Source organism: Macaca fascicularis, chromosome 16 (assembly GCF_037993035.2).
Source record: "Macaca fascicularis isolate 582-1 chromosome 16, T2T-MFA8v1.1".
NCBI lineage: Eukaryota > Metazoa > Chordata > Mammalia > Primates > Cercopithecidae > Macaca > Macaca fascicularis.
Window position 1 is genome coordinate 45052057 of NC_088390.1, and position 27142 is coordinate 45079198.

The following is a 27142-nucleotide window of genomic DNA, read 5'->3' on the forward strand; positions in this document are numbered from 1 at the left end:
ACGGGAAAAGTGAACTTTAAAGTGATTCAACTACAAAACGTATGCTGAGCAAATACTAGTGTATTCCTCGCTCTGCGGCTTAATTCCGTGAAAATCAGTGCAAAGGTTTTAGCGTTGGGATTGTGACCGACTCGGTGAAGAGACGGGACGATCACCAAACCGTTAGAGCACTAGGGCTCTTGGCAGGTTTTGTCAGTTATTTTCAAGTGATAACTTGAAGTGATACCGCAGGAATAAAATGCTGTATCCAGAGCTGGTCGGAACAAGCACTACCTTTAACAAAAGCTGAAAAGATCTCCTAAGAATTTGTTAGAATACAGCCCTCTTTCGTCTCTGACAATACCTAGTTACGTGAACCGAGACTGTACAGCTGACGGTGGAAATTTCCCAAATGCTTTTTAAAAACAGAACTGGACTGCCTCCCTCCTCCATTCCCAGTCGGATACGTCCCACCCAGATCCAGTTTAAGGGTGCCGCACTTGTTCCGGCCAGCTCACAATCGCCCCTCGGAAGGGAGGTTTCCCGCCATTTCGCTCAGGAGGAGGGTGAACTCTTCTCCTTTCATTCTCCACTCGCTGGGGGCCCGAGTCCACACCACCTTCCCGGCAAAGGGAGCAGCGGGACGCCAAAGCCAGCAGGCCGCATTAAGAACCCTGGACTAAGCCAAAAGCCTACACAGACCAAGTCGCTCGGAAAAGGATCAGCAACCGCCGACAACCCGGAGGGCGAAAAAGCCCGCGGCGTGGGTGAAGCAAATTGGTAGGTGCGCGGGCGCAGCGCCAGCAGCGGGAGGAGGGAGCGCGGCTGTCGCGGGCGGGAGCGAAGGCGGGGACGGAGGGCGGGCTCGCTCCGCTCGACTCCGGATTGGTCGGGCTCAGAGAGCCGGGTGACGTCAGCGGGGGAGAACGCCTGATTTGTGTGGTGGGCGCGGACGGGCGGGGGAAGCACAGTGCGCAGGCGCAACTGCTTGGCTTCGCTCTCTCCGGCGCTCCGGCCCAGCTCTCGCGGACAAGTCCAGACATCGCGCGCCCCCCCTCTCCGGGACCGCCCCCTCCCCCCTCTCGGCGTCGTCGAAGATAAACAATAGTTGGCCGGCGAGCGCCTAGTGTGTCTCCCGCCGCCGGATTCGGCGGGCTGCGTGGGACCGGCGGGATCCCGGCCAGCCGGCCATGGCGGGGCTGTACTCGCTGGGAGTGAGCGTCTTCTCCGACCAGGGCGGGAGGAAGTACATGGAGGACGTTACTCAGATCGTTGTGGAGCCTGAACCGACGGCTGAAGAAAAGCCCTCGCCGCGGCGGTCGCTGTCTCAGCCGTTGTCTCTGCGGCCGTCGCCGCCCGCCCCTGCCGGCGGCGAAGTCTCGGGGAAAGGCCCAGCGGTGGCAGCCCGAGAGGCTCGCGACCCTCCCCCGGACGCCGGGGCCTCGCCTGCACCCAGCCGCTGCTGCCGCCGCCGTTCCTCCGTGGCCTTTTTCGCCGTGTGCGACGGGCACGGCGGGCGGGAGGCGGCACAGTTTGCCCGGGAGCACTTGTGGGGTTTTATCAAGAAGCAGAAGGGTTTCACCTCATCCGAGCCGGCTAAGGTTTGCGCTGCCATCCGCAAAGGCTTTCTCGCTTGTCACCTCGCCATGTGGAAGAAACTGGGTACGTTCCCTGGCTTGTTTGGCGCCCGCCCCTTTTTCAGGCAGTTCAGGGCTTTTATGGCACTAGCCCCGCGTGGGCCCCCGGCACCCAGAGCGCAACCAAAGTGTACATTGATGGAAGTTACCAAACGGTGGAATAGCGCTTTGCTGGGTGGAGGTCCGGGCAAACCAAGTGGCCTTGGGGAAGATAGGATTGCTGTCTCCCTGCAACCTCTTCTTGCTTTATTTCCATCCTCCAAGGATCAATGGGAAGCAGCCCTCTCCCTTCCCTGCTTCACGGTGGTGGCAACCAATGAAAACGTGTTTGAAACCTGGCGCCAGATTTTGGCCAAAAGATAAATCGGTGTTGCACCTGGGCCAGGCGAAGGAAAAATTATAGTGTTTCCTTAGAGAATCTGTCATAATTCTGCTCCTGAAAGTCTTATCCCTCTCGGTTGCCGCCTACCGGTGGTGTCAGTTCTCCAGATTGACCAGGGATTGCTGGGGTTGGTTGCTGGAGTAAAGCGTAAGCTAGTTTAGAAGGGCTGAAATGTAACCATCCGGCATCTTAAAGTTTTGGAAGGAATTCCGTTGTAATGATGGTGAGATGTTTTTAGGATTATAAACGTGTACTGCTTATGAAAAATAAAAACGCGGAACGTGTTGTTACCTCTTAAACTGGCCCCGTGTTAAGGGTGTGCCTTAAATTGTGCTTGGGCTTTCTTTTTGCAGATTGCCTTAGCTGATTGCTTTCAGGTAGTTTTCAACAGTGCCTAGTTTAAATAGTACTTACAAATTGTAAATGCCCATCAAAATAGGAAAAGGCAAGGAATTACTGTGTGCTAGAAGGAAATAAAGGTCTTAAATGTCTAAAAATTTCGGTGGAGCTGTAGTTTCATCTAAGTTTTAAATGTTTGTAAAGCAGGCAGGATTTCTGTGCCCGACATATACAGAATAATCTTACAGGATTATAATTGCTTATCTGTTGCAGTGAATAAATGGCATGCATCTTTGTTAGAGCAAAGAAGACAATACTCTCCAGTGGTGGGGGAAAAAACCTTGTTTATGGCAGCATAATAAAGTTGCTTTATTTTCAGCAGAGGGATAGAGACATAGAGAAAAGAGTTAGATTTAGCAAATACAGAACATTTTTAGAAAGGTATTGTCATAGAGTTGTAGATTTAGCCGGTTACAAAGTCTGTTTTCCATTTGCTTGGCTTTCTGCCAAGAATTAGTTGATTGACTCAAAGACCAACCACTAGGCTTGTTGGAGGCGTTTCCCATCCATCCCAGGGGCCCCACTTTATGAATGTATTTTGTTTTTGTGTAGGCACCGTAGAACTGAAAGCGCTGTAGGTATTGTAGGAATATGTCGTATCATTGACAGCAGGGCAACGAGAAGTCGACAGCAGCACAAGAGAGGAAGACTAGACACAAAGAACTATTTAGAGTTCTGGTTTTTTTTGCAGTGTACTTGGAGTAACATGAATTTGCCATGTTTGAACTTTAAGGATAAAAAGTCTTTAAGATATAAACTCCGTTACATTAGTATTTAATTTTTTTTTTTTTAAGAGACGGGCGGGGCGGGGAATTGGTGTGGGCGGTCTCACTTTGTTGCCCAGGCTGGGCAACAAGCGATCCTGGGCTCAAGCGATCCTCACTCCTCGGTCTCCGAAAGTGCTGGAATTACAGGCGTGAGCCACCCTGCCGGACCTTCAGCAGCATTTTTTAATAAAGCAGGGACCATGCTGTTAAATGTAAATATGTATGGTTTAGTTTTACATACACAGACTTTTCGAATTAAGCTTTCACTCTTATGATGCATAAAGTTTAGAGCCTTATACTCCAGAAAAATGTTAAAGTTTGTTTTGTAACACAGCTAGACCTCAGACTTCGTCCTCAAAACTTGAAGAAAAAAAAAGTATGCTAATTATTTTGGGAGTCTTGACAAAGGAAATGAAGGTTTAAATTTTTTTTTTCAGTACAAATTCTTGGATGGCTCCACATTTTCTAGAAAATAAACTGTAGTTTGTAATCTGCAGGCCAACCCCTTTCCTGTGCAGATTCAGCCTCTCTAGTAAATTATATCTGTTACACGAATTTCCATTACATTAGTCTCTACTCATCCTTTTTCAGGGCACATCAAAATATTCCATTTCCATTTTCTTGGATTGTGCCTCTCTCACCCCGACCCCCCAACAAGGGAAACTCGAACAAAAATATATCCATCATGTAAATTCCCAGTCAGTATGTTTTCTTCTGTGAAGACTTCTTTCTTTTGGAATCGAGCACCGTTTTTTCTACTTTGTAGTGCTCATTGGATTGTAGTAGTAGTTCTCAAACTTTTTGCTCTCAGAACCCTTTATACTCTTATTGAGTACTCTAAAGAGTTTTTGTTTATGTCGGCTACATCTTCCAGTATTTACTACATGAGAAATTTAAACTTAGACAATTTAAAAATATTTCTTTAAAAACAAACATATTTTTATATGTTTTAAAGAAATACCACTTTTTTTCCCCAAATAGGAAATAGTGGTGGGAGGAGTGGGATTGTTTTACATTTTTGCAAACCTCTTTTAATGTCTAGCTTAATAGAAGACAGCTGAATGTCTGGGCGAGGTGGCTCACGCTTGTAATCCCAGCACTTTGGGACACCAAGGCAGGCAAGTCACCTGAGGTCAGAAGTTTGAGACCAGCCTGGCCAACATGGTGAAACCCTGTCTCTACTAAAAATACAGAAATTAGCCAGGTGTGGTGGTGCATTCCTGTGATCTTAGTTACTCGGAACCCTGAGGCAGAGAGAATTGCTTGAACCCGGGAGATGGAGGTTACTTTGAGCTGGGATCGCGCCACTGCACTCCAGCCTGGGTAACGGAGTGAGACACTGTCTCAAAAAAAAAAAAAAAAAAAAAAAAGCTGAATTATATCCACTTCTGCACTCAATCTCTTGTGCTGTTTGGTTGAAGTGTCTAAAGAAAAAGCAGCCCCACACACATATGTAGTAGGAAAAAGGAGTAATACTGTATTAGTCTTTTCAGATAATTGTGGATATTCTGCACTAAAATGGTAGCTTTTTTTTCCCCCCAGAGAAAGGTGGAAGAAAAGTAGTTTCTTAAAGTTAGTTGAATTGGAATTTGAAACCTTAGTAATGAATTTCATACTTAATACATTAAGATTCATTGGTCTGTTTTGTACTTTGAATAAATCTCATCCATGTGTGATTTTTGTGACATAGTGCATTAGCTATTTGGAAAGTAATGGTTCACTCAGTTAAGAACATCCTCTGAATAGTAACACATTTCATTATACAATATCAAAGAAAATCATGTTTGTTAATATCACTGATCTCATCAGAAAAGTCTTTAAATATTGGGAAGCTATCTAGTTCACTGTTGTGGATACACATTTTCCAAAATGTATTTTTCAAGCAACAATTAGAAATGTATCATTGACAACAAATACTGTCAGTTTTTCTTGAAGTGAAAAACTCACTTTGTTCATGTTGAAGATGTACACCAAATGCCCAAGTCTTATTAACACAGTCTCTCAAGTAAAGATGATGGTTGATGAATAGTGTTCATTACATGACTCAGACATGAACATGACTTGTTCATTACATGACTCAGACAATCAATCACAGGTGCTTTTCCTGTAGTATGTAACAAAAGCCTGTTTTTATATAGTCTCCTTTTTGTCATGTAGAATATTAAAAAGATGTACATGGCAAGATACTGTTGCTATAAAAATAAAAAATGAGCCTAGCATGGTAGCATGTGCCTGTAGTCTCTGCTACTCAGGAGGCAGAGATGGAAGGATCGCCTGAGCCTGGGAAGTTGGGTTACAGTGAACCATGATGGAGCCTGTGCACTCAGCCTGGGCAACAGAAAAAAAAGTAGATATTCATGGGTTGAGAATTAATAAAATTAATTTTTGTTGTGTCATCAAGGATATTCTTTTTTTAATTTTAATTTTTGTTTTTTTGAGACAGTCTCACTATGTCACCCAGGCAGGAGTGCTGTGGCACAATTTCAGCTCACTGCAACCCCTGCCTCTCAGGTTCAAGCGATTCTCATGCCTCAGCCTCCAAGTAGCTGGGACTTACAGGCGTGTGCCATCATACCCGGCTAATTTTTGTGTTTTTTTTTTTTTTTTTTTTTTTTTAAAGTAAAGACGGGGTTTCACCATGTTGGCTAGGCTGGTCTCAAACTCTTGACCTCAAGTCATCCATCTGCCTCGGCCTCCCACAGGCGCGAGCCACCACCCCTGGCCAGGAATATTCTTAAGTGAAATTAGCTTGCTTTTTTTGGACTGTAAATAGGTAGCTGTGAAGAATGCAGTGACTAATAGCTCAGTTTGGTGCCACTGCCTTGACTCCTGCCAAGGCACCAGCAGTTTACCAGCCATTGCTTTCTACCATCAGTACAAGTGTCAGCACAGTGAAAAGGGCAAATAAATTCTTATAATTATTGTGAAAATAGTTTTGGCCTTATACAATCCCTATAAAGATTACACAGACCACTGGGAGATTCTAGTCTGCTATAGTATCTGCCTATCAGCTAAATCTTGAGGTCTTTGGGGCCAGAGATACTGCCTTACTCATCTTTAATCGTTTTAGGATTGACCACATAATACCTTGCCCAAAGTAACTGCTCAACAACTAGTTGAGTTTAGTTGAATTTCTGTTGAGTGTAAACAAACAAATGGACTTTCTTCTTTTTTTAAATTAAAATTTCTCCCTTTAAAAAATTGTGCTAAAATACAGATAACATAAAATTTATACCAAGTTGGGCGTGGTGGCTCACCCCTGTAATCCCAGCACTTTGGGAGGCCAAGGTGGGCTGATCACCCGAGGTCAGAAGTTTGAGACCAGCCTGGCCAACATGGTGAAACCCCGTCTCTATTAAAAATACAAAAAAATTAGCCGCACGTGGTGGCGTGTGCCTGTAATCCCAGCTACCGGGGAGGCTGAGGTGGGAGAATCATTTGAACCCGGAAGGCAGAGGTTGCAGTGAGGTGAAATCATGCCATTGCACTCCAGCCTGGGAGAAGAAGCGAGACTCTGTCTCAAAAATAAATACATAAATAAAATTTATACCATTTTAGCCATTTTTAGATATATAATTTAGTGGCATTAAGTGTATTCATAATGTTGTACTACCATCACCACTATTAATTTTCAAACTTCTTCATCAGCCCAAATAGAAACTCTGTGCCCATTAAATAATACCTCATTGTGAACCCTTTCCCAGCTCTGGTAAACTCCCCATTCTACTTTGTACTGCTATGAATTTGACTATTCCAGTACTCCATTTAAGTAGAAAAGTGTTCTTTTGTGTCTGACTTATTTTACTTAGAGTATCTTTAGAGCTCAGCCATGTTGTACCATGAGTCAATTTCTTTCCTTTTTAGGGCTGAATAATATGCCATCATATAGATGTGTGCATGCCACATTTTGTTTATCCAGTTTTCTGTTGATGGACATTTGGGTTGTTTCCACTTTTTGGCTATTGTGACTAGTGCTGCTGTGAACATTGGTGTATAAGCATTTGTTTGCATCCCAGTTTTTCAGTTCTTTTGTTTATGAACCTATAAGTGGAATTGCTGGATCATATGGTAATTCTATGTTTAACTTTTTTTTTTTTTTTTTTTTGAGACGGAGTCTCGCTTTGTTGCCCAGGCTGAAGTGCAATGGCACAATCTCGGCTCACTGCAAGCTCTGCCTCCCAGGTTCACGCCATTCTCCTGCCTCAGCCTCCCGAGTAGCTGGGACCTCAGGCACCTGCCACCACACCCGGCTAATTTTTTGTATTTTTTTTTAGTAGATACGGGGTTTCCCCATGTTAGTCAGGATGGTCTCGATCTACTGACCTCATGGTCCACCCACCTCAGCCTCCCAAAGTGCTGGGATTACAGGCGTGAGCCACCCTGCCCAGCCCCTATGTTTAACATTTTAAGGACTTGCCAAACTGTTTACATAGCAGCTGTACCATTTTACATTCCTACCAGCAACGTATAAAGGTTCCGATTTCCCCGTATTCTAATACTTGTTAACTTTTCCATTAAAAAAAAAGCATTCTAATGAATGTAGACTATCTTACATTTTAAAATTATACCTTTTCTATGTTACTGAGCCCTTCTTGAATTATTTGATTAGTGTTAAGCTTGACCTCTCTGTCTTTCAAATTTTAAAAATGGCTTATTTTTGGCCGGGCGCGGTGGCTCAAGCCTGTAATCCCAGCACTTTGGGAGGCCGAGACGGGTGGATCACGAGGTCAGAAGATCGAGACCATCCTGGCTAACACGGTGAAACCCCGTCTCTACTAAAAAATACAAAAAACTAGCCGGGCGAGGTGGCGGGCGCCTGTAGTCCCAGCTACTCGGGAGGCTGAGGCAGGAGAATGGCGTGAACCCGGGAGGCGGGGCTTGCAGTGAGCTGAGATCCGGCCACTGCACTCCAGCCTGGGCGACAGAGCAAGACTCCGTCTCAAAAAAAAAAAAAAAAAAAAAGGCTTATTTTTGTCTTAAGGTAGCGATTTGGTAAATACAGTATGGAATGAAAGAATATGAATATATATATATAATAATTATTATTTTTTTTGGTGATAGGGTCTTGCTCTGTTGCCCAGGCTGGAGTGTAATGGCATGATCAAAGGTCCCTGTAGCCTTGACTTCCTTGACTTGAGGAATCCTCTTGCCTCTGAAGTAGCTGAGACTACAGGCATGTGCCCAGCTAATTTTTTTTTTTTTTAATAGAGACAGGGTCTTGCCGTATTGCCCAGGCTGGTTCCTTACCCTGGGTTCAAGAAGTCTTCCCAGCTTGGCCTCCCAAAATGCTGTTATTTTTATTTATTTATTTATGTTTTGAGATGGAGTCTTGCTCTGTCGCCCAGGCTGGAGTGCAGTGGCCGGATCTCAGCTCACTGCAAGCTCCGCCTCCCGGGTTCATGCCATTCTCCTGCCTCAGTCTCCCGAGTAGCTAGGACTACAGGCGCCCGCCACCTCGCCCGGCTAGTGTTTTGTATTTTTTAGTAGAGACGGGGTTTCACCGTGTTAGCCAGGATGGTCTCGATCTCCTGACCTCATGATCCACCCGTCTCGGCCTCCCAAAGTGCTGGGATTATAGGCTTGAGCCACCGCGCCCGGCCCCAAAATGCTGTTATTACAGGCATAAGCCACCACATCCAGGCCTGAAAATATTCTTTATTAAAAAGTCATTATTTTTCTTTTATCTTTATTCATGATCATAAGTTTTAGGTTATGCCTAATTTATGTTTATTCACATATGTATGTTTACTGCCCTTTTATTATGCTTGCCTTCTAAGAAATAAGTTTTTTTGGCTGGTCACGGTGGCTCACGCCTGTAATCCCAAGCCCCTTGGGAGGCCGAGGTGGGCGGATCACGAGGTCAGGAGATCGAGACCATCCTGGCTAACCCGGTGAAATCCCGTCTCTACTAAAAATACAAAAATTAGCCAGGCATGGTGGTGGGTGCCTGTAGTCCCAGCTACTCGGGAGGCCGAGGCAGGAGAATGGTGTGAACCTGGGAGGTGGAGTTGGCAGTGAGCTGAGATCGCACCACTGCACTCTAGCCTGGGTGACAGAGCGAGACTCTGTCTCAAGAAAAAAGTAGAAATAAGTTTTTTTGTTTTGTTTTGTTTTTGAGATGGAGTTTCGCTCTTGTTGCCCAGGCCGGAGTGCAATGGTGCGATCTCGGCTCACTGTAACCTCCGCCTCCCGGGTTCAAGTGGTTCTTCTGTTTCAGCCTCCCGAGTAACTGGGATTACATGCATGCGCCACCACAGTCGGCTAATTTTGTATTTTTAGTAGAGACGGGGTTTCTCCATGTTGGTCAGGCTGGTCTTGAACTCCCGACCTCAGGTGATCCACTCCCCTCAGCCTCCCAAGAGGCTGGGATTCCAGGTGTGAGCCACCGTGCCTGGCAGAAATAAGTTTTAAAGTTTGTATAGGCTTTTTTAGGTTTACTTATTGGAAATAATGTTTTCCTTGTCCCTTCTTTTGAAAGTTTAATGAAGATGGTGAACGAAGTGCAGTTTTTAGCTGTGTATCGTAGTCTTACCCAGAGAGTCAATAGAAAGATGACATTCTGTTGAAATAAGAGAAGTGTGATCTCTGGTGTGATTACAGGGAATTAGCCACAGTATTTGTAAAGGAAGATGAAATACAAAAGTTTCATTTGTTAACTTGGACTGAAGATTTAGAGCATTCATTTTAAAAGAGTATGACCCAGGGAATCATGAAGAAGTTAGTCTTAACCTAAATTGTTGGTTCTAGATTTGGCATTACTTTAATTTAAAATGGAAAGAAACCAAAGTGGGGAGAGAGAAATAATTGAATTTGGAGAAACCTCTTAAACCATAGAATTTTAAACGTTTATCTTGTTTTAGGTTGGTTGTTCCCATTTTTTCACTGTTAAGGATCTTCGCCTTCTCATAAATTACACGTTCTGAAAGAGTTGTGTGCCATATTAACTTTCAAGTTCAAATTTATTTTTTCATCAGTCATTACTTTTGATCCGTATTAGGTAGTCTCCAGAATTGATATCACTTAGAGAAAAAAGAAGCAATTTAAATTCTAATTAGTTTCTATATTATGCAGGTAAAACTAGATTTCTTTGAATCTTTATATTATGAAATATTCAAAAAGGTGTAAAATGATATAATAAACACCCATCCATAACTCAGCTTAAAAAATAAAACATTACCAGGCCGGGCATGGTGGCTCACTGCTGTAATCCCAACACTTTGGGAGGCTGAGGCAGGCAGATCATGAGGTCAAGAACATGATGAAACCCAGTCTCTACTAAAAATACAAAAAATTAGCTGGATGTGGTGGCACACGCCTGTAGTCCCAGCTACTTGGGAGGCTGAAGCAGGAGAATTGCTTAAACCTGGGAGGCAGAGGTTGCAGTGAGCTGAGATCGCGCCACTGCACTCCAGTCTGGCAACAGAGCGAGATTCTGTCTTAAATAAATAAATAAATAAATAAATAAATAAATAAAATAATAAAACATTACCAATATAGTTAAAGCCCCTTCTCTCTGTTTTGTATTACATCTTTTTCAGTCTCCATGAGGGGCAACTGCTTCTATATTCAGTGTTTATCATCCTCACTATTTTCTTTATAATTTTATTATGTATATCTTTAACCAATATACAGTACATTTTGTATTTTGTTTGTTTGTTTTTTAAGACAGAGTCTTGCTCTGTCTCCCAGGCTGGAGTGCAATGGCGTGATCTCAGCTCACCGCAACCTCTGCCTCCTGGATTCAAGTGATTCTCCTACCTCAGCCTCCCCAGTAGCTGGATTACAGGCGCACACCACCACGCCCAGCTAATTTTTTGTATATTTAATAGAGACGGGGTTTCACTGTATTGGCCAGGCTGGTCTCGAACCCCTGGCCTTGTGATCCACCCGCCTTGGCCTCCCAGAGTTCTGGGATTACAGGATACAGGCGTGAGCCACCGTGCCCAGCCTGCGTGGTTTTTATAACTTATATATGACATCTTACTATATGTACAGTATCATCACCCCTTATGTGGTTTCACTTTCTGCAGTTTGTTATCCTTGTTCAGTGTTGAAATATTAAATATAAAATTCTAGAAATAAACAATTCATAAGTTTAACTTGTGTGCTGTTGGGAGTAGCATGATGAAATCTTGTGCCATCCCACTGTGTCAACCCTGGATGTTAATCATTTCTTCGTCCAGCATATCTACGCTGTATATGCTGCCTACCTGTTAGTAGCTTGTTAGTCACTTAGTAGCCATCTTGGGTGTTGGTTATCAGATCAACTCTTATGGTATTGCAGTGTTTATGTTCAAGTGACCCTTATTTTACTTAATAATGGACCCAAAGAGCAAGAGTAGTAATGCTGGCACATTGTTATACTTGTTTTATTTTATTAATGTTGTTAACCTCTTACTTTGCCTAATTTATAAATTGCATTTTATCATAGATATGTATGTATAGGAGCCGGGCACAGTAGCTCACGCCTGTAATCCCAGCACTTTGGGAGGCAGAGGTGGGTGGATTATGAGGTCAGGAGATCAAGACCATTCTGGCCAACATGGTAAAATACTGTCTGTACTAAAATACAAAAAACTAGCTGGGCATGGTGGTGCATGCCTGTAGTCCCAGCTACTCTGGAGGCTGAGGCAGGGGAATTGCTTGAACCCAGGAGGTAGAGATTGCAGTGAGCTGAGATCGCACCACTGCACTCCAGCCTGGCAACAGGGTGAGACTCCGTCTCAAAAAAAAAAAAAAAAAAAAAAAAGATATATATGTATGTATGTATAGGAAAAAACATAGTATATATAGGGTTTGGTACTATCCAAAGTTTCAGGTATCCTTTGTGGGTTTTGGAACATATGCCCCTGGGATAAGGAGGTACAACTCTATTCTTCTGGGTCTTTCTTTTTTGGTTCAGTATTGTATGTGATTTCTTCATGTTGACACACGTAGCTCTAGTTCGTTCATTTTCACTTATGGATAATATAAATATACCAATATTGTGCTCATCCATTGTATCCTTGAAGGATATTTAGTTTTACAACTATTTATAATTAAAAACAATGATGTTTGGAATATTTCTGTACATGTCTTTGGTTGTTGTTCAAATATCTGAGGGGTTCTCTGAGAGTCCAAGTTTGGCAAACTAAAGCCTACAGGCCACGACGCTACCACCAATTTTGGTAGATAAATTTTTTTTTATTGGAGCACTGCCAAGATCATTTGTTTATACAATGTCTAACTGCTTTCACACTTCAACAGCAGAGTTGAATAGTTGTGACAGATACCATATGTTTTGCAAAGCCAAAAATATTTCTCTGGTCTTTTATAGAAAAGGTTTGCTGACCCTGCTCTAGTGTACTAGGGGAACAATTGCTGGGTCATGGGGTATGTATATCTTGGACCTCACTAGATATTGCCAAATTGCCTTCCAAAGTGTTTATACCTGTTTATTCCCCTGAAGAAGTGTAGGAGAGTATCATTCTTTCACCTTCTTGCCGATACTTGAAGTGGTCTGCATTTTATGGTGGTGAAATTGTATCTTATTGTGGTTTTGATTATCATTTCTTTGATTATTCATAAGATTGAGCACCTTTTTATTTTTTGAGAAAGAGTCTCACTCTGTTTCCCTGTTGCCCAGGCTGGAGTGCAGTGCCTCGATCTCAGCTCACTGCAACCTCTGCCTCCCAGGTTCATGTGATCCTCCTGCCTCAGCCTCCCAAGTAGCTGGGATTACAGGCATGCACTGCCACCCCAGCTAATTTTTCTATTTTTAGTAGAGTCAGGGTTTCACCATGTTGGCCAGGCTAGTCTCGAACTCCTGACCTCAAGTGATCTGCACACCTCGGCCTCCTAAAGTGCTGACATTACAGGTGTAAGCCACCATGCCTGGCCATGTTTTCTTTTTATGAAATACTTTTTAATTTTTTTGCCCATGTTAACATTGAATTGTTTTCTTGCTGATTTGTAGAAAATTTCTTTATGTATTTTGTGGGGGTTTTTTGTTTTGTTTTTTGAGTTTTTTTTTTTAAAGACAGGATCTTGCTCTGTCACCCAGGCTGGAGTGCAGTGGCGATCTTGGCTCTGCCTCCCAGTTTCAAGTGATCCTCCTGCCTCAGCCACTTGAGTAGTTGGGATTACAGGCATGTGCTACAATGCCTGACTAATTTTTGTGTTTTTTGTAGAAATGGGGTTTCACCATGTTGGCCAGGCTGGTCTCGAACTCCTGGCCTCAAGTGATCCAACTGCCTCGGCCTCCCAAAATGCTGGGATTATAGGCGTGAGCTACCGCGCCTGGCCCTTAGTTGTTTATGTATTTTGGATACTAATTCTTCGTTACAGACGTAGCAGGTATCTTCCAGTTTTTAGTGTGTCTCTTCACTTCGTGATGTTTATTAATGAACAGAAGATCTTAAACTTATGTAATTTTATTAATCATTTTCTTAATATCTCATGTTTTTAAAGATGCTATTGTGTTCTAAGAGGTATACAGCTCTGCTTTCACAATTAAGTCCTCCTATCATTTTTGTTTTTGTCCTTTACATATGTGCTGTCCAATTGACTGCAGTACACATGTAGTCAGTGGTTACATGTGGCTATTTAAAAAAAAAACAGGTCAGACGCAGTGGCTCATGCCTGTAATCCCGGCACTTTGGGAGGCCGAGACGGGTAGATCACGAGGTCAGGAGATGGAGACCATCCTGGCCAACATGGTGAAACCCCGTCTCTACTAAAAATACAAAAAAAAATTAGCCGGGCGTAGTGGCGGGCGCCTTTAGTCCCGGCTACTTGGGAGGCTGAGGCAGGAGAATGGCATGAACTGGGGAGGCAGAGCTTGCAGTGAGCCGAGATCGTGCCACTGCACTCCAGCCCGGCGACTGAGCAAGACTCTGTCTCAAAAAAAACAAAACAAAACAACAAAAAAACAGATTTATAGAGGTATAATTGACATACAATAAATGGTACACATTTAAAGTATACTCTTTGATAATTTTTGACATATGTGCATGTCAAACCATGATCCCAGTCAAAGCAATAAACATCTATCATGCCCAAAAGTTTCCTTGTGACCATTTGTAATTATCCCATATTCTCCAATCTCCATTTCTAGGTAACCACTGAGCCACTTTCTGTCCTGTACATTATTTTTTCTGTAATTTTATATACAGTCATATGTTGCTTAACAACAGGGATATGTTCTGAGAAATGTATCTTAGGTGATTTCGTGTTGGTGTGTGAATATCAGAGTGTACTGACACAAACCTAGATATCGTATAGTCTACTGCACACCTAGATTGCTCCTAGGCTGCAAACCTGTATGCAGGCGGTATGGTATCATTGTTAACTTTCTGATTTTGATGGGATTGTAGTTATGTAGGAGAATCTCCTTGTGTGTAGGAATTAAATACTAAAATATTTAAAATTGATGTGATTTAGTGGTTTACACACTATTGCTTAAAGAAAAAGAAAATAGAATTATTCTTGCAAAAAAGGAAAGGTAAAGCTGAAGATATAAGAAGATCAGAAACCTGGGTACTTTTAGGAATCTAGGTAGCAGTTTCATCAGGGTCCTACTGCTCCATGTGTACCAGATAACAGTCTGTTTTTTTCAGTGAAGAGAATAAATCAGAAATAGCAGCATTTGGAGTCACCATTTGGTTATGATAATTCACTGTCATTTTCCAACAGCTATCAGACTTTTGCAGTGGTCAGACTATATAATAGGAATAGATAGGATTTACCACCCCTTCTTCTTTCATGTTTTACTGGTGGCAGGAATCTTTGTTATTCTTTGAAGGATGCAATAATGCTTTTAAATTACTATTTTGGAGTAGAGTCTCATTGTTGGGGTGCTCCAAAGTCTTGCACTTGGCCTTTTCTACCATAATAGGCTTCCTAACCTATCCGTTAAGAGCTTTGAGGAGAAGCTATTAGTTTTTGTCCAGCTAGTTGATATTCCATACAGTCTGTGGATATGGGGGAAGTGTGTACTATTTAATACTAAATAGTATTACTGTTTAAATAAGCCCTTTAAATAAGGGCTAAAGTGAAAGCAGTGTAGCCTTTTTTTTCATTTGGACTATTTCTTTAGAAAAAAAATTCTCAAAACTGAATTATTTGCTTAAACAATGTACACCTTTTGATGGTTGCCAATAAGTATTTTCAAATTGCTTCCCCCAAGGCTTTACATCTCCATACTACTTTGGAATATGAATTCTGTAAGAACTCTTAAGTGATTGAGAGTATGTGCCCTATAGTTGTACCGCCTATGTTCGAATTCCAGCTTCTCCACTTACTACCTTTGTGACCTTGAGTAAAACTATTTGCACCACGGTATCCTTACCTATAAAATAGAGATGTTATAACAATGTATTGGTTTTTGCCTTTTTGACATGTGTATTTTCTTAAGAAAAGTTTCCTTAGGCTGTGTATGGGGTATGGTGGCTCACACCTCTAATCCCAACACTTTGGGAGGCTGAGGTGGGCAGATTGCTTGAGCCCAGGAACTCAAGACCAGCCTGGGCAACATAGTGGAACCCCGTCTCTACAAAAAATACAAAAATTAGCTGGGCGTGGTGGCGTGAACCTGTAGCCAGCCCCAGCAAACCCAGCTACTTGGGAGGCTGAGGTGGGAGGATTGCTTGAGCCCAGGAGGCAGAGGTTGCAGTGAGCCAAGATTGCGCCACTGCACTGCAGTCTGGGTGACAGAGTGAGACTCTGTCTCAGGAAAAAAAGAAAAGAATACTTAAGTGAGAGTTAATATACTAGATGATGCTGTCTTTTCATGCACTCCTAGTTTTATGTTATTAAAAAAATTAAAATAGAAAATAGAAAACAAATACCATAGTTAAGGAAGACAACATAAAAATATCAGTTCCTTAATATATAAATTTAGTGCAGTTTCAATCAGAATCTCAAGAAGGTTTGTTTTTTAATTTTGCAAGTTGCTACTAAAGTTCCTTTGGAAAAGTATGTGGGAGAATTTTCTTTTTACTTAGTATTATTATTATTACTATTTTTTGTGGAGACAGGGTTGGGCTCAAGCTATCCCCTCCTGCCTTGGCTCCCAAAGTGCTGGGATTACAGGTGTGAGCCACCGTACCTGCATCTCACTCCCTCTTTTTTAAGAGATAAGATCTCTCTATGTTGTCCAGGCTGGCGTATAGTAGCTATTCACAGGTTCAATCACAGTGCAGTATAGCTTCTAACTCCTGGGTTCAAGCATCCTCCTGCCTCAGCCTCCCAACTAGCTGGGACTGCAGGCATGAGCGACTGCACCCAGGTTTGTAAAGATTAATTTTTTTGTTTTTGTTTTTTTTGGAGGCAGAGTCTTGCTCTGTCACCCAGGCTGGAGTACAATGTCATGATCTCGGCTCACTGCAGCTTCTGCCTCCCAGGCTCAAGTGATTCTTCAGCCTCAGCTCCTGTAACTGGGATTATGGGTGTGGTGGCACACAGCTGTAATCCCAGCTACTCCAGAGGCTGAGGCATGAGAATTGCTTTAACCTGGGTGGCGGAGGTTGCAGTGAGCTGAGATTGAGCCACTGTACTCTAGCCTGGGTAATAGAACAAGGCTCTGTCTTAAAAAAACAAACAAAGCAACTAAAAAGAAAAAGAAGGCCAGGTGCAGTGGCTCATGCCTGTAATCCCAGCACTTTGTGAGGCCAAGGCGAGCAGATTTCTGGAGGTCAGGAGTTGGAGACCAGCCTGGCCAACATAGTGAAACCCTGTCTCTACTAAAAATACAAAAACATTAGCCCGGTGTGGTGGCACATGCCTATAATCCCAGCTACTCAGGAGGCTGAGACAGGAAAATCACTTAAACCCAGGAGACAGAGGTTGCAGTGTGCCAGGATCATGCCACTGCACTCCAGCCTGGGTGACAGAGTGAGACTCCGTCTCAAAAAAAAAAAAAAAGAGAAAGAATTGAGGGATACTTAAACTACCAATTATTAAAAAGTACTATAAATAGATTAGTAGGATGAGTTCAGAAATAGATCTAAGGCAAAATGTAGCATATAATAAAGGTGACATTTGAAATGAATAGGGAAAGTAGGAATTAGTCATTTTTAGGTCATTGCAAAATTATTTGTATACTGTAGGTAAATTTTGTTTTATTTTCTTTCTTTTACTCTTTTTTTTCTTTAAGAGACTGAGTCTTGCTCTGTTGCCCAGGCTGGAGTGCAGTGGCATGATTATAGCTCACGGCAGCCTTGAACTCCTGAGCTCAAGTGATCCTCCTGCTTCCTCCTCTGAAGAAGTTAAAACTAACAGATGCATGCCACCACACTTGGTTAACTTAAAAAGTTGTTTGTTTGTTTGTTTGTTTTTCTTTTTTTTTGTAGAGACAGAATGTGTCTATGTTTCCCAAGCTGGTCTCGAGCTCCTGGCCTCAAGTGGTCCTCCCACCTTGGCCTCCCAAAGCACTGTGAATGCAGGCATGAGCCACTGTACCCTGCCAAATTTTGGTTTTTGAATGTGCTTTAGATCTCTTTCTGAGAGTTCACCTCATTTATTCATTCACATTTATTGTAGTAGACTTTTTTTCTTTTAAATTTACTTCAGTTTGTTTAAAAAGAAAGGGTATAGCCAGGCACAGTAGCACATGCTTATAGTTCCAGCTGCTTGGGAGGCTGAGGCAGGAGGATTGCTTGAGCCCAGGAGGTCAAGGCTGTATATGCGATGATCACACCTGTCAATAGCCTGCACTCCAGCCTGGGCAACATATTGAGACCCTGTCATTAAAAAAAAAAAAATAGAAGAAAGGGTTTTATCAAAAGCTAGTAAACACCCAAAATACTTGAAAGGGTTGAAGAAACATACAATATACTCTAGGCTGAGCTTCTAGGAATAACGTCTGTAACCAGATTGCAAACTGGATGGGGGATGGAGCTGTCCTTGCTGTGATTTCTGCTGGCAAAATTGATACCTTCTCTCTGCTTTTTTTTATTTTAAATATTGTAAAATATAGCATATGTATAGAAAAGGTCATAAAACATAAATGTACACTTTAATGAATAATTGTAAACTGAACACCATCCAGTTAGGAAAGATAACATTGTCTGCACTGCAGATATCTGTATGTCTTTTCTAATCTCATATTTCTATCTCCCCTTAAAAAGACCTTCCTGACTTTCATGATTAGAGTTCTGTAATGGTGTACTTGTTTTTCTTAATAGTTTTACCACTTTTCTCTAAACATGATGGTTGTTTTTGAAGAAAATCATGCTGTATGTATTCTTTTATCATGTGCTTCTTGTGAGATTCTTACGTGTTTTATGTAGTATTGTCCATTTTCATGTTGAACAACTTGGGCTGTTGCTCATTTTTAGCCCTTATTAACGATGCTGCTTTGAACATTCATATGTAATTTTTAATTATTGTTTTAGAGACAGGGTCTGGCTGTATTTCCCAGGCTATAAACTCCTGGTCTCAAGCGATCCTCCTGCCTCACCCTCCTGAGCAGCTGGTACTACAGGCACGTACTACCATGGTTGACTCATGTATTCGTTGTATATGTATGTTAATTTGTGGTATATACCTAGGAGGTAGTCAAAGAGTATACGTATCTTTACCTTTAATAAGTAGAGCCTAAATGTTACCTGAAATACACAGTTTCACAGTAGTTGATGATAGTACATGTTGCTTCATTTTCTTGACCACAGTTCGGTTGCTATTGTCAGACTAGTCTTGTAGTTATGCAGTGCTATCTTATTGTGGTTTTAAATTAGTATTTCCCTAATGATTAAAGAAGCTGAATACCTTTGCATATTTTGTGGCTGTTTGGATTTCCTGTTTTGTAAAAGGCTTGTTTAAGCTTTTTGTCCATTCTCCCATTTGGGTAGTCTGTCTCATTGATTTGATTTGTAGGAAAATTGTATATATTCTGGATGCTTTTCCTTTGGCGCATATGTGTGTGTATCCTCTTCCCTTCTGTGAGTTGTGTTTTCATTCTAATAATGGTATCTTCTGAAGAACAGATTTTTTTAGTGGCTTTTAAAAAAGATGTACAATGTGATTGATGATTTTATATATGTATACATTGTGAAATGATTGTGACAATCAAGTTAATTAACACATCTGTCACCTCACATAGTTGCCTTTTTTTGGTGGTGAGAACACTCAAGATTTGTTTTCAGCAAATTTCAAGTATACAAAATAGTATTATTAACTATAGTCTCTGTGTTGTACATTAGATACTAACAACTTTACTCATAATGGAAAGTTTGTGCCGTTTGACCAACATCTCCCCACTTCTCGCAACTCCTAATCCCTGGCAACCATCCTTCTGCTCTTTCCTTCTGTGACTTTTTCTTTAGATTCCACGTATAAGTAAGATCATACAGTATTTATTTTTTCTGTGTTTGGCATATTTCACTTAGCATCCTTGTGTTGCACATGGCAGGATTTATCTCTTGCTGGATATTAGATTGTCTACATATCTTGGATATTTTGAATAATTCCGCAGGGAGCGTTGAGGTACACGTATCTCTCTGAGAGACTGATTTCATTTTCTTTGGATATAAATTCAGAGGTGCAATTCCTGAGTCATATGGTACTTCTATTTTTAGTTATATTTTTAATTCTATAATATTGTCCATAATAGCTATGCCAGTTTACATTTCCATCAGCAGTGTACAGGTATTCTCCCTTCTTCACATCCTGGCCAGCACTTGTTTACTGTTTACTGTTATCTTTTTGATAGTAGCCATCCTAATATGTGTGAGATTATATCTTTTTTTTTTTTTTTTTTTTTTTTGAGATGGGTCTTCTTGTTCTGTTACTCAGGCTGGAGTACAGTGGTGTGATCCTAGCTCACTGTAACCCCAGACTCCTAGGCTCAATGGATCCACCTGTCTCAGCGTCCTGAGTAGCTAGTACTACAGGTGTGTGCTACCATGCCTGGCTAATTTTTTTTTTTTTTTTTGAGACGGAGTCTCGCTCTGTCACCCAGGCTGGAGTGCAGTGGCAAGTGATCTCGGCTTACTGCAAGCTCCGCCCCCGGGGTTCACGCCATTCTCCTGCCTCAGCCTCCCGTGTAGCTGGGAGTACAGGCGCCCGCCACCACGCCCGGCTAATTTTTTTTTTTTTTTTGTACTTTTAGTAGAGACAGGGTTTCACCGTGTTAGCCAGGATGGTCTTGATTTTCAGACCTCGTGATCCGCCTGTATCCGCCTCCCAAAGTGCTGGCGTGAGCCACTGCGCCCGGCCCCGGCTAATTTTTAAATTTTTAGTGGGGATGGGTCTCGCTATGTTGTCTAGGCTGGTGATAAATTCCTGGCCTCAAGCGATCTTCCTGCCTCATTGTGGTTTTGATTTGAATTTCCCTCATCATGAGTGATGTTGAGCTTCTGTTCATATACTTGTTGTCCATTTGTCTGACTTCTTTGACAAATGTCTATTCAGGTCATTTGCCCAGCTTTTTTTTTTTTTTTGAGACAGAGTCTCACCATGTCTCCCAAGCTGGAGTGCAATGGCACGATGTCGGCCCACTGCAACCTCCACCTCCTGGGTTCAAACGATTCTCCTGTCTCAGCCTTCCAAGTAGCTAGGATTACAGGCGCCTGCCACGATGCCTGGCTAATTTTTGTATTTTTCCTAGAGACGGGGTTTCATCATGTTGGCCAGGCTGGTCTCAAACTCCTGACCTCATGATCCGCCCACCTCGGCCTCCCAAAGTGCTGGGAATACAGGCATGAGCCACCACGCCTGGCCTGCCCAGTTTTTAACTGTGTTTTTGTTTGTTTGTTTGTTTTGCTATTGAGTTGTATGAGTTCCTTATATATTTTGGATATTAATCTCTTACCACATAGTGTAAAGTTTGTAAGCATTTTCTCCTGAAGGTTGCCACTTCATTTTGTTGATGGTTTCCTTTCCTGTGCAGAAGCCTTTTAGTTTGATGTAGCCCACCTGTTTATTTCTGCTTTTGTTGCTTTTTTTTTTTTTGGATACAGAGTCTCGCTCTGTTAACACAGGCTGGAGTGCAGTGGTGCGATCTCAGCTCACTGCAGACTCCACCTTCTGAGGTTGGGATCCCTCCTGAGCTGGGAATGCAGGTGTGCGCCACCACGCCTGGCTAATTTTTGTATTTGTAATAGGGACAGGCTTTCACCATGTTGGTCAGGCTGATCTAGAACTCCTGACCTCATGATCCACCCACCTTGGCCTCCCAAAGTGCTGGGATTACAGGCATGAGCCACTGCACCCAGCCTGTTGCCTTTTCTTTTGGTGTCATATTCAAAATGTAATTGCCAAGACCAATGTCAAGATTTTTCCCTGTGTTTTCTTCTAGGAGTTTTGTGCTTTCTTTTTCTTTCTTTTCTTTTCTTTTTCCTTCCTTCCCTTTCCTTTCCTTTCCTTTCCTTTCCTTCCCCTTCCCCTTCCCCTTCCCCTTCCCCTTCCCCTTCCCCTTCCCCTTTCTTTCTTTTTTTTTTTTTTTTTTGCGGATTCTCGCTGTGTTGCCCAGACCGGAGTGCAGTGGCGCGATCTTGGCTCTCTGCGACTTCTGCCTCTAAGGTTCAAGCTATTCTCCTGCCTCAGCTGCCTGAGTAGCTGGGATTACAGGTGCACACCACCACACCTGGCTAATTTTTATATTTTCAGTAGAGATGGGGTTTCACCATGTTGGCCAGGTTGGTCTCGAACTCCTGACTTCAGGTAATCTGCCCACCTCAGCCTCCCAAAGTGCTGGGATTACAGGTGTGAGCCACCGCACCCGGCCTGAGTTTTATGCTTTCAGTGTATTTCTTACATTTCGATTTTTAGTCACTTTCCAGTTAATTTTTGTGTATAGTATAAGACAAGGGTACAATTTCATTCTTTTGCATGTGGATGTCCAGGTTTTCCAGTGCCATTTATTGAAGACTATCCTTACCTCAGTGTTTTTGTTTTTGTTTTTTGAGGCAGGGTCTTGCTCTGCTGGCCAGGCTGGAGTGTAGTGGCGCCATCTCCACTCACTGCAACCTCCACCTCCTGGGTTCAAGCAGTTCTCCCACTTCAGCCTCCTGAGTAACTGGGACTACAGGCACATGTGCCTGGCTATTTTTTGTATTTTTTGATAGAGATGGGGTTTCACCATTTTGGCCAGGCTGCTTCAGGGTGTATTTTTGGAACTCTTGTCAAAAGATTAGTTGACCATATATGCATGGGTTTATTTCTAGGCTCTCTTTTCTATTCCCTTGATGTATTTTTATGTCTGTACCATACTGTTTTGATTACTATAGCTTTGTACTATACTTTCAAATCAGGAAATGTGATGCCTTTTAAGCTTTGTTCTTATTTTTCAAGATTGCTTTACCTATTTGGGGTCTTTTGTGGTTCTGTGTGAATTTTAGGATTTTTTTTCTATTTTTGTGGAAAATGTCATTGGAATTTTGATGGAGATTGCATTAAATCTGTAGATTTCTTTAGGTAGTATGGACATTTTAACAATATTCTTACTATCCATGGACACAGATTTTTAATGTTTATTTCTGTCTTCTCTAGTTGTTTTCATCAGTGTCTTACAGTTTAAATGTACAGATCTTTCACCTCCTTTGTTAAATTTATTCCTAAGTATTTTATTCTTTTTGATGCTATTGTAAATAGGATTGTTTTCTTAACTTTTTTTTGGATAGTTAGTGAATAGAAATGCAACTGATTTTAGCATGTTGATGTTGTATTCTACAACTTTGTTATATTTGCTTATTCTAACAGTTGTTTGGTTGAGTTAGGGTATTTTCTCTCTTTTCTTTTTTTTTTTTTTTGAAACAGAGTCTCGCAGTCTCACACTGTCGCCTAGGCTGGAGTGCAGTGGCGTGATTGCGGCTCACTGCAAGCTCCGCCTCCTGGGTTCGCGCCATTCTCCTGCCTCAGCCTCCTGAGTAGCTGGGACTATAGGCACCCGCCACCATGCCCGGCTAATTTTTTTGTATTTTTAGTAGAGACGGGGTTTCACCAGTCAGGATGGTCTCGATCTCCTGACCTCGTGATCTGCCCACCTCAGCCTCCCAAGTAGCTGGGATTACAAGCGTGAGCTACCACGCCTGGCTAATTTTTAGTAGAGACAGGGTTTCACCACGTTGGCCAGACTGGTCTCGAATTCCTGACCTCAAGTAATCTGCTCACCTTGGCCTCCCAAAGTAGTGGGATTATAGGCATGAGCCACCGTGCCCGGCCCACCCTTCCTTGTTTTATTAGGCCCTATTTGTTCTTCTACCTGTTTTTGAGAATCTATTACACCCATTAACAAATCTACCACTTTCCTTAAAAGAGAGGTGTTACAGTTAGTGGTACCTTGAGGACTTAACATTTCACCTTACTGTGTAGAGAGTTTAGGCACTGCCCTAGCTTCTGCAGTGTAAAAATTTATCTGCCTGGCCACGCGCAGTGGCTCACGCCTGTAATGCCAGCACTTTGGGAGGCCGAGGCAGGTGGATCACGAGGTCAGGAGATCGAGACCATCCTGGCTAACACAGTGAAATCCCATCTCTACTAAAAAAAAAAACAAAAAAATTAGCCGGGCGTGGTGGCAGGCACCTGTATTCCCAGCTACTTGGGAGGCTGAGGCAGGAGAATGGTGTGAACCTGGGAGGCGGAGCTTGCAGTGAGCTGAGATTGTGCCACTGCACTCCAGCCTGGGCAACAGAGCAAGACTCCGTCTCAAAAAAAAAAAAAGGGAACACTCATTTACTGTCTTTATTACTGATTGTTCTTTTTGCTTATGTTGGATTACAAGACCGCATTTTTATTTTTTTTCTTAACGTGATTTTATTTGTTTAAACTTCCAGGAATTCTTTGTCTTTCCTTATGACCTTTCTATGTGTTTTATGACTCCTGTGGACTTTTTCTAGTATTTATATTCTGTCCTTTCAGTGGGATTTTGGTGGGGAGAATGTCATTGTTTGGACTCATTTTGCCATCATGAACTATAAGTTGCAGTTTGTTTAGAGTTAGAGAATGCTTCATTGTTGAATGACAGTGAATTTAATTAAACAATATTGAGTTTGTAATATACAGGGATTCTGCCACTAAATATTTGAGTTATCACAAGCAGGTTTCTTAATTACTCAAAGTATTGATATCCTTATCTGCAAGATGAGGAATAAGTAAATAAAATAAATAAAGGGAATAATCATATCTGTCTCATAAATTGGTCACAAGCATTATTTGAGATGATACATGTAAAGCTCTTAGTATAGAACCTGGTATACAGTGAGTATACTCAGTAAATGTTATTTGTTAAGTAGTGACTATTCAAAATAGTTATCTAAAAAACAAATCAAGCCAGGTGCGGTGTCTCATGCCCATGATCCCAGCACTTTGGGAGGCCGAGGTGGGTGGATCACCCAAGGTCAGGAGTTTGAGACCAGCCTGACCAACATGGTGAAACCCCATCTCTACTAAAAATACAAAAAGTAGCTGGGCTTGGTGTCAGGCCCCTGTAATAACAGCTACTCGGGAGGCTGAGTCAGAAGAATCTCTTGAACCCAGGAGGCAGAGGTTGCCCTCCAGCCTGGATGACAGAGTAAGACTCAGTCTAAAAAACAAAACAAAAAAAATAAGGAACTTTTTCAGAAAGCCTTTTAGAAGAGATATTAGTAAACAGATGCTAAGTGGCTGGCTAAACGATATCAAAACTCTTGAATCAAGACTGATTCTGGGCCGGGCGCAGTGGCTCACGCCTATAACCCTAGCACTTTGGGAGGCCGAGACGGGCGGATACGAGGTCAGATGGAGACCATCCTGGCTAACACGGTGAAACCCCGTCTCTACTAAAAATACAAAAAAATTAGCCGGGCATGGTGGTGGGCGCCTGTAGTCCCAGCTACTCAGGAGGCTGAGGCAGGAGAATGGTGTGAACCCGGGAGGCAGAGCTCTCAGTGAGCCGAGATCGCACCACTGCATTCCAGCCTGGACGACAGAGCGAGACTCCGTCTCAAAACAAAAACAAACAAACAAAAAACTGATTCTGATTAAAAAAACCTCTTAACACATTCTTTCCTCTCAGTTTAGTTAGGACTAAGAGTTATGTAGCAGTAATAAACCTATCCTGTAATAGATTTCTCTTAGGATTGGTTTGATAGTTGTATTATAATTGTATTATTTATAAAATTAATTTATTAGTGTATTCATTAATTAACCTAAGTCCTTTAGTAGTTTTCAGAATATTTTTCTCAAATTTTTTCTTATGTCAATTCGAGTGTTAACATGCTAATTCAGGGTTTGTTGCCATTTGTATCCTGACAGTGTATTACTGTTTATACTTTTAAGAGTAAAATATTTTATTTCTTATTACAGCGGAATGGCCAAAGACTATGACAGGTCTTCCCAGCACATCAGGAACAACTGCCAGTGTGGTCATCATACGGGGCATGAAGATGTATGTAGCTCACGTAGGTGACTCAGGGGTGGTTCTTGGAATTCAGGATGACCCAAAGGATGACTTTGTCAGAGCTGTGGAGGTGACACAGGACCATAAGCCAGAACTTCCCAAGGAAAGAGAACGAATCGAAGGACTTGGCGGGAGGTAACATTCTGTTGTTTTCTCTTTCCTGTCTTGGTTCTAATTTAGTCCTTTTATACTTTACTAATGAAATTGACCTACTACTCTCCCTTTTATTGAAGTTACTTTCTTAGTATTACAGGTTTTTTAGTTTGTCTGATGTAGTACCCATGTATGTGCATTCATGTTTTTCTCATTATTATGAATTGACTGTTTTATTTCTGATAATGACTCTAATAGGAAATAATATCTCAGTGGGCCTCAAGGAAACAACACAATACAAGGTTTTACTGAAAACCTTTCACATGACTTTCAGATTCTAGACAGAACAGCTCTTGGAGTTCCAGAGTAGAACACTTTGAATCTGGCTGAGGGAAAAAGATTAAGTTAGAATTAACCTTCAGCTTTTTTCATTGATTTCAGATTTACTGCAAACCTTTCCAATTATTTATTTATTTGTTTTTTTGAGACGGAGTCTCGCTCAGTCGCCCAGGCTGGAGTGCAGTGGTACAATCTCGGCTCACTGCAAGCTCCGCCTCCCGGGTTCACGCCATTCTCCTGCCTCAGCCTCCCAAGTAGCTGGGACTACAGGCGCCCGCCGTCACGCCCAGCTAATTTTTTGCATTTTTAGTAGAGATGGGGTTTCACCGTGTTAGCCAGGATGGTCTCGATCTCCTGACCTCATGATCCGCCCGCCTCGGCCTCCCAAAGTGCTGGGATTACAGGCGTGAGCCACCACGCCCGGCCCAATTATTTTTTGTTTGTTTGTTTGAACTTAGTGTTTCAATGTGTAGGTAGTTTGTAAACTAGGAACTGAAATTGATTTCAGTATTATATTTTTATAATTCAAACTTAAAGATTATTCTAAAAAGAGAGTGAATAACATGAGAAAATTTAAAAATCATCTCAATACTAATTTTTAAAAATTGAGGGTATGAGGCAAGTTGAGTAGAATCCAGTGTTTTCTAAATAATCGTTGTAACTGAAGCCTTCCCATGATATCATTACTTGCCTCCTCTTTTTTGCTTTTATTAAATCAAAATTGGTCTTTTGCAGAGAAATGACAAGCTAAAGAAAATAATTAGCATCTGGCCAGGCACTGTGGCTCACGCCCGTAATCCCAGCACTTTGGGAGGCTGAGGCGGGTGGATCACCTGAGGTCAGGAGTTCAAGACCAGCCTGACCAACATGGAGAAACCCCATCTCTACTAAAAATACAAAATTAGCTGAGTGTGGTGGCGCATGCCTGTAATCCCAGAGACTGAGGCAGGAGAATCACTTGAACCCAGGAGGTGGAGGTTGTGGTGAGCTGAGATTGCACCATTGCACTCCAGCCTGGGCAACAAGAGCAGAACACCATCTCACAAAAGAAAAGAAAAGAATTAGCATCCTTAAACTATAAGGAGTTCAACAAATTAATACAGTACTAAAGTACGAGGCCGGGCGCGGTGGCTCACACCTATAATCCTAGCACTTTGGGAGACCGAGGCAGGTAGATTGCCTGAGCTCA

At 42.2% G+C, this 27142-nt stretch overlaps 1 protein-coding gene across 2 annotated transcripts in view; it reads left to right on the forward strand.

Moving 5' to 3' along the window:
* The first annotated feature begins 430 nt into the window (after window positions 1-430).
* Window positions 431-27142, forward strand: part of PPM1D (protein phosphatase, Mg2+/Mn2+ dependent 1D) — a 71061-nt gene continuing 44349 nt past the window's right edge. Inside the window, exons 1-2 of one of the 2 annotated variants that reach the window (XM_074019076.1) lie at window positions 431-759; window positions 25428-25656. In XM_074019076.1, coding sequence (XP_073875177.1) covers window positions 25445-25656 — 212 coding nt within the window. In that variant the 5' untranslated portion in view covers window positions 431-759; window positions 25428-25444. Of the gene's footprint in view, window positions 760-969; window positions 1642-25427; window positions 25657-27142 lie in introns of those variants that run through there. The other variant, XM_045375121.2, reaches the window with a different exon arrangement.